This window comes from Notothenia coriiceps, unplaced genomic scaffold (assembly GCF_000735185.1).
Source record: "Notothenia coriiceps isolate Sejong01 unplaced genomic scaffold, NC01 NC01_scaffold00001080, whole genome shotgun sequence".
NCBI classification, from domain to species: domain Eukaryota; kingdom Metazoa; phylum Chordata; class Actinopteri; order Perciformes; family Nototheniidae; genus Notothenia; species Notothenia coriiceps.
Window position 1 is genome coordinate 338,295 of NW_011333781.1, and position 14,980 is coordinate 353,274.

Genomic DNA, 14,980 nt, shown 5'->3' on the forward strand with positions numbered 1-14,980 from the left:
TATGTGTGTGTGTGTGTGTGTGTGTGTGTGTGTGTGTGTGTGTGTGTGTGTGTGTGTGTGTGGGAATGCAGATCCAATAACAGAAAGAGGAAGATGAGGCAGATGCTGACTCTAAGCAGATTATTGAAAGGATGCTCACTGTTGTTTCATTATGCATAAGCTAGCCGCCACAAAAGCAGCGTCTGGAGGCGTTGGCACACTTAAAATAACTGCACACTTACAACAACCATGGCACGCACACACACACACACACACACACACACACACACACACACACACACACACACACACACACACACACAACCTACTTTGTGTATGGATATATGTGAGAGGGATAGAGGGTATCAAGTTGAACAGATGGCAATTGACATGTTCAAAGTTAATACTGACTTTCTGGGAAAAAAACAAGAGAAAATCTCCATGAATAGTATATGAATAACACCTTAAGAATGCCTGTGATTTGTGGAAAGGACATCAAACCACTTTATATAAACAACATAAGCAGAACCTCCATGTTGATCAAACTTGTTATTTCTGAGTTGGTTATTCCTTCCTTCATTCTCAACACTGCATCTGTAGAAAATAAACAGATGAAAAGCAGAAATCATGCTGTAGGCTTGTAGTGGGGTTACAGAAAAACTAATGAGCAACACATTCAAATATAAATCCTTTCAGCTAAAGCAGGGGTCTTAACATTTATCTAAACACAACATTTTTTTTATCTACCATAGTTTCTGATTAAAAATTGAGAACAAAAAGATAAAAACATACAACATTTTATGTTGGATTTAGTTCAAATTTAGAGTCTGAAGTGACCTGTAGTTTAGACAATGTAAGAAAAGTAGGATGCAAACGCATGTGCTGAAGCCGACCTGAGAAAGAAGGTGAACTGGGAAAGGGTTGAGCCCCAGACAATACATGTAAACTGATGTTTATGTGATAATCTCAAATATGTAAACGTTTCAGACACTATGAAAACATCCTTGTTTATGTTTTCTATATTACCTAGATAGCTTGGATTTTTTATGAACAGAGGAGCTTAAGAACCGTCTCTTTTAAACCACTTAAATGCAGACAACATTTACTGAACAGAATAAAGAGTGAGACATATTTTATCCTAAATCACAATTTCTGCATGTGATTAGTGCAAGCAGCTTCCCTTCAATTGATGGATGTTTGCATGAAGAGTTGTTTTGATAAATGTGTATGGACCTAAATCTTTAGACATGTACAATAGGTTGTCTCAAAATATTGTAAAAAAAATCTTTCTCTATTTGCAAGTAGTTAATGTAGCAGCATCATTGCCAAACGCAGCAATGAATAACATCAGTTTGTCAGCCATTGAGAGCAAAGAGAGCAAAGTGTGACTGATCAGTGTTATAGCACCACCTAGTGTCAGTGTTATAGCACCACCTAGTGTGTTCCTTATGGGCCACATGATTAACAGGATGGAGGTGATAATCATAAAAAGACTGGCTTGTAGTTTTATTGAAGTGTTGATGTTCCCCATAAACTGGTGAAGCAAGGTATATATGTTCACATAAATAAAGACAGACTTTGTTTAAGCCTTAAAACTTCCCAACTCCAAGGCTAATTCAGAACTAAGGACATCTTCCCATGGTAACTACTAGTGACCCATTCTGACCAGGGGCATAAAATAACACAAAAAAGGAAGAAAAAGGAACGCATGACTCATGATATCAATCAGAAAATATTGTGCCTCGCCACATCAAAACAAGTTTTTGTAATCAAATTAAAACAAATGAACTTGCTATAGTGACCTCGGGGCCTCCTTGGACCCAGAAAATCTCAGGGTCCAAGCTTTAACTTTTAGATAAGGCAGCCTTGACCAAACAGGTATGATCAGCATCATAATTATGATAATATTCAAGTGTAGTTAAACATTTCAATGTATGGTGGCTTGATGATTAAAGGTTAAAGGTAGAATATGTGGATGGCACTGCCCCTTTAAACATCTCTCCTTGCAGTCTTGCTCTCCGGGCGGCTCTCTCTTCCCCATTTCGCTGCTTTGTTTTCATCGTCGCTCCTCTGATCATGGCTGCCCATTCTGCAGAAGAACCGTTCCCCTTCCACGGACTGCTTCCCAAAAAAGAAACTGGAGCCACGTCTTACCTCACCAGGTTCCCCGAGTACGATGGCCGAGGAGTGCTCATCGCTATCCTGGACACCGGCGTGGATCCCGGAGCCCCCGGCATGCAGGTACATCTAACCGGCAGCTGTCTCACGTTAGCTGTTAGCTAGCTGGTGGTAGCTAGCAAAGCTAAAGGCCCACATATTTCACATTATATACACACAATAACTATGAAAACAAACTTCATGTGTGTTATGACAACCAAATCAACACAAAACTATTGATTGCGTATTGTCCCCCTAGCTGTTAAAGTGTGTTTCGGTGCTAAACAAACATACTAACGTTATAATATGCTAGTTGACATAACTGCTAGCATGTTAGCCTGGCAGCTAACAGCTGAATATGTCCGCCTCAGTTTTCATTCAACCTCCCCACTGATTATTCATAATTTATCCTGTCACCTGGTTAACTACCGTTTGGCTGTTATGATTCGTATCTAAATTAATGTTTATTTGTCATTATTAGTTGCAAACATATAGTATGTTGTTTTAGTTGTCTGTTAGTGAGTCCTAACTACATGTTTACTGCCAAGTCACACTGGAACCTAAAGTTAGCTTAGCAACTAGCTACACCGTTTGAAACCAGTTAATGACAGTTTCCATACAGTTTTGTCTGGTTAGAAACCAGCATGTTAGGCACATCGTGACACTTAATAAAGGTTAACCGGAAGTTCGCCTGGAAAAATCTTACCGCTAATTTATTACACCTAAAATAATAGTAAACACACTGGTGCACAACAATCCTGTTGGCAGCTATGTGGCTGCACAGAGGCAATTCACACACATTGTCTCGGAATGTCATAAATTACACATTTTGGGAGACTATGTTGAAATGAATGAATTCAGGGTAATGCAAAGTACTGTACATTGGAAATACACTTCATAATGTCAGTCACTGATAATTATATAACCGAGATCCCAAGAAGGCAATGTCAATAAAGAAAAAAAAACCCTACTGTGGAGCAATAGTTAGATATCATAAGATACATTTATAATATGGAAAACTGAATTGAAGAAATTAATGATTTATGGCCTTACTGAAATATACATTTCAAGATACTGGATATGAAAATGCCTGTATTTGAAGATGGGCACTTATAACTATGTTTATTTTGTTTTCATTTTGTATCTTAATAATGTGTATACACAAACTTCGTATTACATTCTATACATTACATTTCATCTAGTTTGCCCTTTTATCCAAAAACCACTTGCAATAAGTGCAATCAACCAATTACATCAATCTTTTTATTTTTAAACACGTCACCTTGCTTCACTGATACTTTAAATTCCAGAATCTGAACTTGACCCCTTCTTAAAGACACACGTATAAAGGGATATGGGCAAAGCATTTGAAGTTTCTTCACTATAAGGAATGGTTTGAGCATTACTCAGTCAAGTTAAAAATCATCACTGCTTCTTTCAGGTTACAACTGAAGGGAAGCCAAAGATCGTCGACATCATCGATACAACAGGCAGCGGTGACGTGAATATGACCACGTTGGCAGAACCTAAAGATGGGACAATCACTGGCCTCTCTGGTACAACACTTAAGGTTAGTACAAAGAGTAATAAAATATGTTACATAGGAAATAGTCCCTTTTTTAAATGTGACTTAATTTGCCTATATCATAACAACTACATTTTTTGTATTATTCTTGTGTATAGTCTCACACTGTGTCTTTCTATGTCTTCCAGATCCCACCTTCCTGGGTCAATCCATCAGGGAAGTATCACATTGGAGTTAAAAATGGCTACGAGTTCTTCCCTAAGGCTCTAAAAGAAAGAATACAGGTAGGAACACATGACAATAATAATAATAATACATTTTAATTCAAAAGCGCTTTTCTTGAACCCAAAGACGCTTTCTACCATGTCTGTCATAGTATTTTGCAACATTGTGGTTGGGCACATAGCATCTCTCCTTTGCAGTGTTACTACTATATATATTTTTACTTAGGGTAGTAAAACAAAGTGCATGTTTTCAAAATCCTGTAGATGAAATTCATGGAAATGTATTTGCTTGCCATCCTCTGTGGTGGTTTTATTGCACTTATGTTGTACTTTCGTCTACTAGAAAGAGCGAAAGGAGAAGTTGTGGGACCCACCACACCGAGCAGCACTAGCTGAGGTCTCACGCAAAACCGAAGAGTTTGACCTCGCTCACCCAACACCCTCACAGGTCAGACCTACACCATTTTGAGTTCTTTGTGAATTAGTCTGTGTCAATGCAGTTTCTAGTCACAGTAATTTGGTGTTTCCTAATCTTATTTCTATACTGTCTCTTTCCAATGTATCCTTGGTTCCTCACTAGTTGGAGAAGTTGCAGAAAGAAGAGCTTCAGAGTCAGTCAGAGCTGCTGGCTTCACTAGAAAAGAAGTACAGTGACCCTGGTCCTGTATATGACTGTGTGCTTTGGCATGACGGATTCACATGGAGGTAAACCCTATCAACATTTTTCCTTTGCATACATTTATTTGTACCATTCCTCTTCACTTCATACTATTCCTTACCAATAGCATATTTTTCCTTCACATTGTCTGTTCCTATTTGATCTCTTTAGGGCTGTGGTTGACACTTCAGAGAGTGGGGACCTGCCCCAGTGCACAGTGCTGAGCCCCTACAAAGAGTCGCAAGAGTATGCCACGTTGGGAAATGCTGAGATGCTTAACTACTCTGTTAATATTTATGATGAGGGAAACACACTCTGCATCGTCACCAGTGGAGGTGAGATATATCCCAAAGCACCTAGTCCATCTCTTAAAGGATGCCTTCATATCATTCAGTCTCAAAAGGATTCTCAGTGTAACGGTCACTCATAGCAGTTTCACCACTTGAGGCTGCATAATCGATTTCATTTGACTCTGTGTATTCTCTAGTCTAACTTGCTTATTTTCTTTAATAAAGGGGCTCATGGGACACACGTGGCAAGCATCGCAGCAGGTTACTTCCCAGAGGATCCTGATCGCAACGGCGTGTCCCCCGGAGCCCAAATCCTGGCTATTAAGATTGGAGACACCCGCCTCAGCACAATGGAAACAGGCACTGGACTCATCCGCGCGGTATAATGCCCAGACAAATATAAACAAACGACCCTTTTTTCCTCTTCTTTCAGCCTTTAATTTTCTCTCTCTCTTCTCACTCAAAGATGATTGAAGTCATCAACTACAAGTGTGACCTGGTTAACTACAGCTACGGGGAAGCCACCCACTGGCCTAATACAGGGTATGTATTGCAGCAGGGGGTGTGATTGTGTGGGTTTGTTTTGTGTGGAACACTTTCACTGATTTGTGTCAATTTCTCTCCCAGGAGGGTTTGTGAGGTGATCACAGAGGCTGTGCAGAAGCACAATGTGATATTTGTTTCAAGTGCAGGAAACAACGGTCCGTGCCTTTCCACGGTCGGCTGCCCAGGAGGAACCACCAGCAGTGTCATAGGTACGCAGTCAAACATAGTTTAGCCTGTTTAACTGTGTTCAAGATGGCTTTTTATTATTTACAGTAGAAAAGACACATAAACAACACACTGGCCATGATTCCTACAGCTAAAATAATTAGCAGTTTGTTTTATCATGGAATTTCCAAAATCCCTTTTATGGTAAAATAATAATAGAAGAAAGAACATTGCGTAGCCAAATCATTTATGTATTAATGTTATTTACATGTTAATTCCTGCCCCCTTCCTCTCTGTAGGAGTTGGAGCATATGTGACTCCAGACATGATGGTGGCCGAGTATTCCCTGAGAGAGAAGCTGCCTCCCAACCAGTACACCTGGTCATCAAGGGGCCCCTGCACAGACGGGGCCCTGGGGGTCAGCATCAGTGCGCCAGGCGGGGCCATTGCATCTGTACCCAACTGGACACTTCGTGGTACACAGCTGATGAACGGCACTTCCATGTCGTCCCCTAATGCCTGTGGCGGCATCGCACTCATCCTCTCAGGTGCGTCCAGGATCATGGACTCATAATAGACGTGGGACTATATTGCATGTATGGAAGATCCTCCAAAATGTAAATCTGATGCTAATGTGTGTGGTTTTTTGTGATTAAAGGATTAAAGCAGAATGGTATCCCTCCCTCTGTTCCTGCGGTGAGGAGGGCGCTGGAGCACACAGCTTTGAAGATCGATGACATCGAGGTGTTTGCACAAGGGCATGGAATAATCCAGGTAACTCTTTTGTGGCTTGTAACAGTCTTAGCATCATCATCATCATCATCATCATCATACGTATTCTGCTGTTTCCTAACATGTTTCTGTGTGCCTTCCTGTAATCTGCTCTCAGGTGGATAAGGCTTTAGACTACCTCACTCAACACGCCTCTTTACCCTCAAGCCAACTAGGATTCTCAGTAAGTGTGGGATCACAGAGAGGCATCTACCTCAGGGACCCAGCCCATGTTCTCGCACCTTCAGATCACGGAGTAGGAATTGAACCAATCTTCCCCGAAAACACAGGTTTCACACGCATTACATTTAAAGCTTCTTTTGTTGTTCTTTTCATTTGTCAAGTGTTTTTATCTTTTAAACAATCTGTATTCTTCTAACGTCCACCACAGGGAACCCTGAGCGAATCTCCTTGCAGCTACACTTAGCGCTGACATGTGCCGCCCCGTGGGTCCAGTGCCCCACCCATCTAGAGCTGATGAACCAGTGTCGCCATGTGAACGTCCGTGTCGATCCTGTGGGGCTGAGAGAAGGAGTGCACTACACAGAGGTAGGGAGAAGAAAGAGAGGAGAATTTTTTTTTTTTTTTTACTGTTTCTGTTTGTATTAATGTGAAACTGATCGCTTTCTGTGCTTAGGTGTGTGGGTATGATACATCAGCACCTAGCTGTGGACCTCTTTTCAGAGTCCCAATCACAGTTATAATCCCTGCCAAGTGAGTTCTTTCACCATATTTATTCTCTTAGAGGTATATTTGTGTCTGACAACTTTCTCCCTTGACCTCACAGAGTGACAGATAGTCGTAATCCAGAGGTGTCTTTCACAGACGTGCACTTCAGACCGGGTCAGATCAGACGCCACTTCATCACTGTCCCTCAGGGAGCCTCCTGGGCAGGTCGGTACACCTTGTGCCTTACATTTAATTCAATAACCTTTTATCTTTTAAAATATTAGTACAAGTGACTTGAAATCCCTTTCCATTCATCCTTTTGTCATCCTCCACTTTCTCTCTTGTCACTGTTCTGCTGTTTCTCACCTCTCAATCCCCATCTCCCTCCTGCAGAGATCACACTGACCTCTCATTCGGGAGACGTGTCCTCAAAGTTTGTCCTCCATGCGGTGCACCTGGTCAAACAGAAGGCGTACCGAGCTAATGAATTCTACAAGTTCTCCTCACTGTTGGAAAGGGGCTCACTAATTGAAGCTTTCCCTGTGCTGGTACGTATATTAAGTTACAAATTTACTTTCATATATCTGGGGTTTTACACAGTCATTTTGTGTGTGTGTATTTCTGCTAAAAGAAAAGTGCTTTGAATGTAGTGACTTATTATTTGGTAAATGCATACAAAAATCGCAAAACTACTTATTAATTATTACTGCGTCTCCTCTCCAGTCCGGCAGGATAGTAGAGTTTTGTATTGCACGCTGGTGGGCGAGCCTGGGAGACGTCACCGTGGACTACAGCATCTCGTTCCATGGACTCCACACTTCCCCTTCACCCCTGCACATAGTAAGTAGAGAGAGAGAGAAACAGAACAGAAATACACATCAGCATTGCTCACAAATAACCCTCGCATTGTCAGTTCTCTGTTTGTAACTCTGATTTGTCTCTTCCCAGAATGCCTCAGAGGGAGTGACGAGTTTTGATGTGTCGTCACCTCTGAGGTACGAGGAGGTGTCCCCCACTATCACCCTTAAGTCCTGGGTTCAGCCTCTCAGGTAATGTCAGACTCACTCGTGTAGATGTTGTTGTTTCACATCAGTGCAGTTGTTTCATCCTTCTTCTTCTTGTTGTTATAGGCCCTTAAATTCAAAGATAAAAGCCCTGGGATTGAGGGACGTTCTGCCAAACAACAGACAACTCTATGAGATTGTCCTCACCTATAGCTTTCACCAGGTACTGCCAACACCATCTGCACTTTCTATTAAAGGAAATGTTGATTTTGTTTTTTATGTGTGTAAATAATCTTCTTTTGCTCTGCTCTCAGCCGAAGAGTGGAGAGGTCACCCCCAGCTGTCCCATGCTGTGTGAGCTGCTGTATGAGTCTGAGTTTGACAGTCAGCTCTGGATGCTACACGACCAGAACAAGAGACTACTGGGCTCTGGGGATGCCTACCCACACCAGGTACCATAGACTCATTAAGAGCTTGTTTTTTCATATGTTGCACACAATGAGCTAACACATCTCCCCCCTGTCTCTTTAACTCCTCCAGTATTCTCTGAAGCTGGAAAAGGGGGACTACACCGTGCGTCTGCAGGTCCGCCACGAGCAGTCCAGTGAGCTGGAGCGCCTTAAGGACCTTCCGTTTGTGGTGTCTCACCGTCTGTCCACCACTCTCAGTCTGGATGTCTACGAGTCACACCGCGCTGCCCTCATGGCCAAGAAGAAGGCAAACTCTCTCACCCTCTGCCCGGGCGCCACTCAGCCCTTCTACATCACAGCCCTGCCAGACGACAAGTGAGTCAATTTGACCAGGGACTTGTATTAACATATCCACAGTCATTCTGAGGAACAAGCCGCTTTGGCCACAGTGGATCCTTTCAGACTCTACAGCAGATGGAGCAGAGATTAAGATGTTCCTCTGTTAACAGAATACAATTTAATCCATAATCTAAACACAATGAATACATATTTCAGTATTTTTTGTAATATTGTGATAAAATTTATTTAATGTTCCTGACTTTTTTTTTCTTTCTCCCCTTTGTTGCTTCTCTCCTTTTTCTTTTCCAGGGTCCCAAAGGGGACGAGTCCAGGATGCTATCTTTCAGGTTCTCTGGTTGTTCCCAAGAGCGAGTATGGCAAGAAAGCAGTGAGTTGTCTTTTTGTTACCCTCTGTCCTCCAGAGCAGTCATCATCCTTCCTCCAGGGATCTAAAGTCACGGTAGCTTTCAGTCTAGATACTTCACAAACGAACACAGTACATCTGGGTCAATCCTTTAGCATGAACATTTCAAATACACTAATTGAATGTGTAATGCCCCAAGTACTTGTGGTCCTGAGGATCGAAAGGAAGACTATTGCTCCAATACTTGTTGCTTGACGATTTGTGTAGGTTTTGTATGGTTTCTGTCATCCCCTTTAGACCTGCTCGGAGTCTGGTGCTCTGGTGCTGCTTGAACTGGTTGATAACCTCTTGGTTGATGCATACCATTTACATTTTTTATTTTCTCTCATTTGCCTTTGTCTGCGCTTCTGCTGTGAGCACCTCTGTCAGATCTCCACTGGCTGTTTATTGGCTCATTTGGATTGCAGATTATTAATAATAACATTCAAAGCTGCTAACCTGATCAAATGACTCCGATGCTTATAGGCCTTGTTTTTATCATTTGTAAATGATATAAATATTAGTGAGGAATGATACAAACAAACAGAAGGTCTGTCTAAAATGACCAGTAGTTTCTAATGGAAGTATATGATACCAGACATTTTTTAGTGAAATATTTGTTTGAAGGGAAAAATGGAAAATGTTCTCTGATGTCTGCAGTACAATGGCAAATGCGTTTTCTTCTTGAGCTTATTCTCACTAACTGTACAGGCTGCAGGTGCTCCTCTTTACTGAGCTAAAGTGTTGATGTCGCACATCTCTGAATACTTTAGGTTGAACAGCTTTGATGCTCTTGACTGACTCAGTGGCTCCTATACGCAAAGATCTTCTTGTCAAGCACCTATTAACAAACTGTGATCAATGTTTCTATATATTGTTTCAATTTATTGTTTGAGTGTCTTGCACACATGAATTGTACTTGATGTGACTTATTGTAAGTCGCTTTGGATAAAAGCGTCAGCTAAATGCAATGTAATGTAATGTAATGTAATGTTAAATATTCACTGTGAACCCACATCACATTTTACTTTAGTTTTCAGTCCCGAGTGAAGATACAGTGCTTATTGAGCAGATGTGAGGAAAACAAGTTGATCAGATTTGTAGATAGAAATCAGAGTGTCAAGTACACCGCTGTTTACTTCTGTAGCATTTAGAAGAGTATGACAGGTAGGTGGATTAGACTCCTGAGGATGAAAGATAAAACATGAAGAAAGAGAGAATCCTTTTTTGGTTTGTTTGTTTTGTTCTTGTCCTTACTGTGTGTTATTCTGACCACCAGGGGCAGGCCTCTGCAAAACGACAAGGGAAGTTTAAAAAGGTACTGGGTGAGCTAGAAACACTGTACAACGTCCACTGCTCTCCTACAACAGATGGAGCTTATTGCTTGAAGGGGATTTTCTTCTATCTTCATTAATTATACCAAATCATGTCATCATTGCTGTAGTGAAATATGCACAAGCTAGCCTTAGTGGGTACTAGTTAACGTTTTCTGGTGGTCGGTAGAGCTTAATATTATATCTTTAAATATGAACATCAATTGATCATGACACTTTTTAAGCTTGTATAACTGGGAATGAAACATACTTTGCTTAGCTGATTTAAGAAGGAGATGGAGTCTCAGAACATTGGCAGGAAGAGTTTACCTTAGTAGAGGAGGTCATTCATTATATTCAATCAGGTATTTTTTCTGACGGAACCATTTGTTTGTGTCTTCGTACAGGATGTCGTTCCGATCGTGTACCACTTAATTCCTGCTCCCAACAAAACAAAGAACGGCGGGAAGGAGAAGGACAAGGAAGCAGACAAAGAGAAGGACGTGAAGGAGGAGTTTGCAGAAGCTATGAGAGACTTGAAGATCCAGTGGATGCCAAAGTGTGTACAGTTACTCTTCTGCCTTGTTCACATATTGCTCGCTTTTCTTTTAAATTCTCATTTAACCATCTGTCATCCTCCCTCTCCTCTGTTCAGGTTGGACACCAGCGCCATCTATGATGAATTGAGGGAAAACTACCTAGATTACCTCCCCCTGCACGTGCAAAGGCTGCACCAGCTGGACTCTGAAAAGGTGAGGGCAGGAATATAAGATGAAATGGACGAAGCTTTAACCAGATTAAACCTCCGGAACATTTCATTGTTTTCTCTTAACACAGCAACTTCCTCTGCTCACATGTTCTCCTTGTGTTCTGGTTCAGGAGCGCGCCAAACGTCTGAAGGAGGTTGTGTCTGCTGCCGACATCGTCATCTCCCACATCGACCAGACGGCCCTGGCTGTTTACCTCACCTTGAAGACTGACCCTCGGCCTGATGCCGCCACAATCAAGACGTATGTCACACAAAATAAAAATATATAATATAAACTAGGGATGGAAATTAATATTGGAAATGATTCAGGTATTCGGTTATGAGTCATGAATATTTTTTGTTCTGTAGTCTACGTTAGTTCGGTTAACCAGATTACCGTTTTTTTCTAGGGTCGAATATTCGAAAATAAATGTGCCTTCAAATTCGCATCCCTAGTACAAACTTCTTTAGAGACTTTTACCAAGGCACACTCAATTGATATAATTGATGTAGCAGAGTAAGAGAATAAGAGAGTTAACCACACAAAAAGAAAATGACCATACCCCATTGAACATAACTCTGAATGCATTGAACATGACTCACTTACCTGGTATACAACATCAACTCAAAGACACGGTAGCAGGAAATGTAGCCGAAATGGTAAGCATATTCACCAAATGATAAAGTTAGTTTGTATTTGATTTACAATGACTGCACATGTCAAAGTGGCACTGTGGAGCTTTTGAAAGGGCGGCAAAAGTTGAAATCACAAGCCCTTTACACATTTCTCAGTTGTTGTGTACATGGATGTTTCAGTTAGCAAAACATAAGGAAGATCTTGCTAAGTTGTTTTTGGGGCAAGGTTGCCCACCTCTGCTATTACTCACTGTAGAAAGGTGATCATCCCAGCAAAAGCTCACTGAACTGCTGAACCTACTCCTGACCTTTCTCTACCCTCTGTTTCAGGGACATGGAGAAGCAGAAGTCCTCTTTGCTGGACGCTCTGTGCAGGAAGGGCTGTGCTCAGGCCGACCATCTCCTGCTGCCCCCCCCGCTGCAGGAGGGGGCCGCTGCGGTCTCCACGGGAACACCACCACCACCACCACCACAACCAGCAGCAGCAGCCAGCAGCAGCAGCAGCAGCAGCAGCAGCAGTAGAAGAAGAAGAAGAGGGGATAGTGGAACAGGTGGCCAGCAGCTCTGATGACACTGTGTACTGCGTGGTGAAAGCGTTGACAGAAACGTTTTGGGAGGTGCAGAAGTGGGCGGAGCTAACTGACTCCAAGGTGAGCCAAATGTTCTTGGAAAATTAATAAGAGGCCAAAGTCTTTCGAAAGAGGGTTATTAAGTTGGTTAACTGTTCGAAGTATAAACATTTGATGCAATTATGATAAAAAGAATATTAGCAGATCCATTATTTTTGTATCATTCCCTTACCTGTGATTTGTTTATTCTAATAGCGTTGTGTAATTAGTTATAAGTAAACACGTTCTACCTAAGTAATGTGCCTTCCCTCTGTTTCTCTCCTGTTGATGGGATTTCTATACATTTCAAGCTTATACAATTTTTTTGTCTTTCATCTTTGCCACTCTTCAGGTGTTGATGTTTTCATACAAACACGCTCTTGTGAACAAGATGTACGGCCGAGCCTTAAAATATGCCTCAAAGATGGTGGAGGAGAAGCCCAGCAAAGACAACATGAAGAACTGCGTCCAGGTACGAGAGCAGGGACGGCCGCTAATGAGATACTCAATGTTTGGCTGCACTGTCGCCAAAGATAAGAAAAAAACAATGGTGATTTATTGTAATCGGTCAGCTTTGTTCCTCTGTACTGACTTCTCTCTTTGTTTTCCAGCTGATGCGACACCTCCGATGGAGCCACTGCGCCACCTTCAGTGAGAACTGGCTCCCTGTCATGTACCCCGCAGAATACACAGCTTTCTAGGCACAGACGCACATGCATGCACCAGCCGCACAGTCCATTAAATGGTAACTTGAATATCATGCCCCTCAGGGTCACATGGTCTATGCATCTGGGTTTTCAAATATAGATGTAGAGGGACACCAAAATGAAGGATAACAGAGTGTGAACGGTTAGAGGCACTCGGCACCTTATAAGGCGAGAGGGGATCACGCTCGTCCTGTCTTTAAATGTCTTGTCATCACAGACAAAACAAATCATTCAGTTTATATTTTTTAAATGTTTTAAACCGTTGCCAAGGCTTGATGATACTGTAGCTCGATGCTTTCTTAGTTGGCTGTTGTCCTTTTTATTTTGGCGTCAGATACATATTTAGAGGCTTTCACATCCCGCTCGTCGTCAGCTCACCGCACTCCAGATCACATAGGTAACCTCATTCACTGCATATCACATAGGTAACCTCATTCACTGCATATCACATAGGTAACCTCATTCACTGCATATCACATAGGTAACCTCATTCACTGCATATCACATACAGTGGGGCAAAAAAGTATTTAGTCAGCCACCAATTGTGCAAGTTCTCCCACTTAAAAAGATGAGAGAGGCCTGTCATTTTCATCCGAGGTATACCTCAACTATGAGAGACAAAATGAGAAAAAAAAAAATCCAGAAAATCACATTGTCTGATTTTTAAAGAATTTATTTGAAAATTATGGTGGAAAATAAGTATTTGGTCAATAACAAAAGTTCATCTCAATACTTTGTTATTTTGTTTTGTTGGCAATGACAGAGTTCAAATGTTTTCTGTAAGTCTTCACAAGGTTTTCACACACTGTTGCTGGTATTTTGGCCCATTCCTCCATGCAGATACCCCATAGAAAATCTTTGGAGGGAGTTGAAAGTCCGTTTTGCCCAGCAACAGCCTCAAAACATCACTGCTCTAGAGGAGATCTGCATGGAGGAATGGGCCAAAATACCAGCAACAGTGTGTGAAAACCTTGTGAAGACTTACAGAAAACATTTGAACTCTGTCATTGCCAACAAAACAANGTATGAAATAGCTACTATATGGCAGTAAAACAAGAATACAGTTTAATGTGATTTGTAAAATATCCATTAAGAAAAAGAAAATCTGTTTACAATTCTGTTTCATATGGGTGCTGAGAGAGGTATCCATAGATCTCTTCATGTTGCTCTCAAAAGTGCACCAGATTGATGCTTTCAACTTCAATATTTAAAAAAAATCTTCCCGGGGGAGCATCCCCCCGGACCCCCCTTGAGAAGGTGAGGTCCGCCCCCCAATAGCACTTTACCCCTGCCTATATGCCGTGAGTTGAATATGGAGCCTTCATTGTAACAGTAATTCAGATGCAATTAGCCTATATAAAAGGCCTCAAATTGGAAGCATTGTCTGGGCCGTCTTTTTCACTCAATAGGTAGATCTCGCCTTTCACCTAGGCCGAGGTCGGTGATCTTGGGCTTAAAAAGGTTGGTGACCACTGATTTAGATGATCCAGAAGAGGATTGGGAGAATGTCATTATGCTCAGATGAAACCAAAATAGAACTTTTTGGTAAAAACTCAACAAGACGTGTTTGGAGGAGAAAGAATGCTGAGTTGCATCCAAAGAACACCATACCTACTGTGAAACATGGGGGTGGAAACATCATGCTTTGGGGCTGTTTTTCTGCAAAGGGACCAGGACGACAGAATGAATGGGGCCATGTATCGTGAGATTTTGAGTGACAACCTCCTTCCATCAGCAAGGGCATTGAAGATGAAACGTGGCTGGGTCTTTCAGCATGACAATGATCCCAAACACACCGCCCGGGCAACGAAGGACTGGCAAGGCACAC

At 41.8% G+C, this 14,980-nt stretch overlaps 2 protein-coding genes across 3 annotated transcripts in view; one reads left to right on the forward strand and one right to left on the reverse strand.

The window, feature by feature from the left end:
• The first annotated feature begins 1,984 nt into the window (after positions 1–1,984).
• Positions 1,985–13,753, forward strand: tpp2 (tripeptidyl peptidase 2). 2 transcript variants are annotated; one of them, XM_010786709.1, is made up of 29 exons: positions 1,985–2,220; positions 3,578–3,706; positions 3,850–3,945; positions 4,229–4,333; positions 4,466–4,590; positions 4,715–4,878; positions 5,059–5,213; positions 5,300–5,376; positions 5,461–5,588; positions 5,844–6,092; positions 6,203–6,318; positions 6,434–6,605; positions 6,707–6,864; positions 6,953–7,029; positions 7,103–7,209; positions 7,378–7,532; positions 7,708–7,824; positions 7,933–8,033; positions 8,115–8,211; positions 8,303–8,440; positions 8,529–8,773; positions 9,047–9,125; positions 10,861–11,012; positions 11,109–11,205; positions 11,333–11,463; positions 12,168–12,276; positions 12,374–12,487; positions 12,798–12,917; positions 13,057–13,753. In XM_010786709.1, exons 1-29 carry the CDS (start codon positions 2,056–2,058, stop codon positions 13,144–13,146), a joined length of 3,768 nt encoding a protein of 1,255 aa, XP_010785011.1. In that variant the 5' UTR covers positions 1,985–2,055; the 3' UTR covers positions 13,147–13,753. The 2 variants fall into 2 exon arrangements, 1 of the variants encoding a protein (XP_010785011.1); XR_799801.1 differs by lacking the exon at positions 13,057–13,753 and adding an exon at positions 10,420–10,458 and having other exon boundaries at positions 12,168–12,487; positions 12,798–12,888.
• mettl21ca (methyltransferase 21C, AARS1 lysine a) overlaps positions 7,736–14,980 on the reverse strand; it is a 13,567-nt gene continuing 6,322 nt past the window's right edge. Inside the window, exon 6 of the mRNA XM_010786683.1 lies at positions 7,736–7,815. Coding sequence (XP_010784985.1) covers positions 7,810–7,815 — 6 coding nt within the window. The 3' untranslated portion in view covers positions 7,736–7,809. The remainder of the gene's footprint in view (positions 7,816–14,980) is intronic.

Coding starts and splice junctions, on each gene's coding strand:
- tpp2 (XM_010786709.1), top strand. CDS start 2,056: ATGGCTGCCCATTCTGCAGAAGAACCGTTCCCCTTCCACGGACTGCTT. Junction 6,319..6,433: donor AAGGGCATGGAATAATCCAG/GTAACTCTTTTG, acceptor ATCTGCTCTCAG/GTGGATAAGGCTTTAGACTA. Junction 11,013..11,108: donor AAGATCCAGTGGATGCCAAA/GTGTGTACAGTT, acceptor TCCTCTGTTCAG/GTTGGACACCAGCGCCATCT.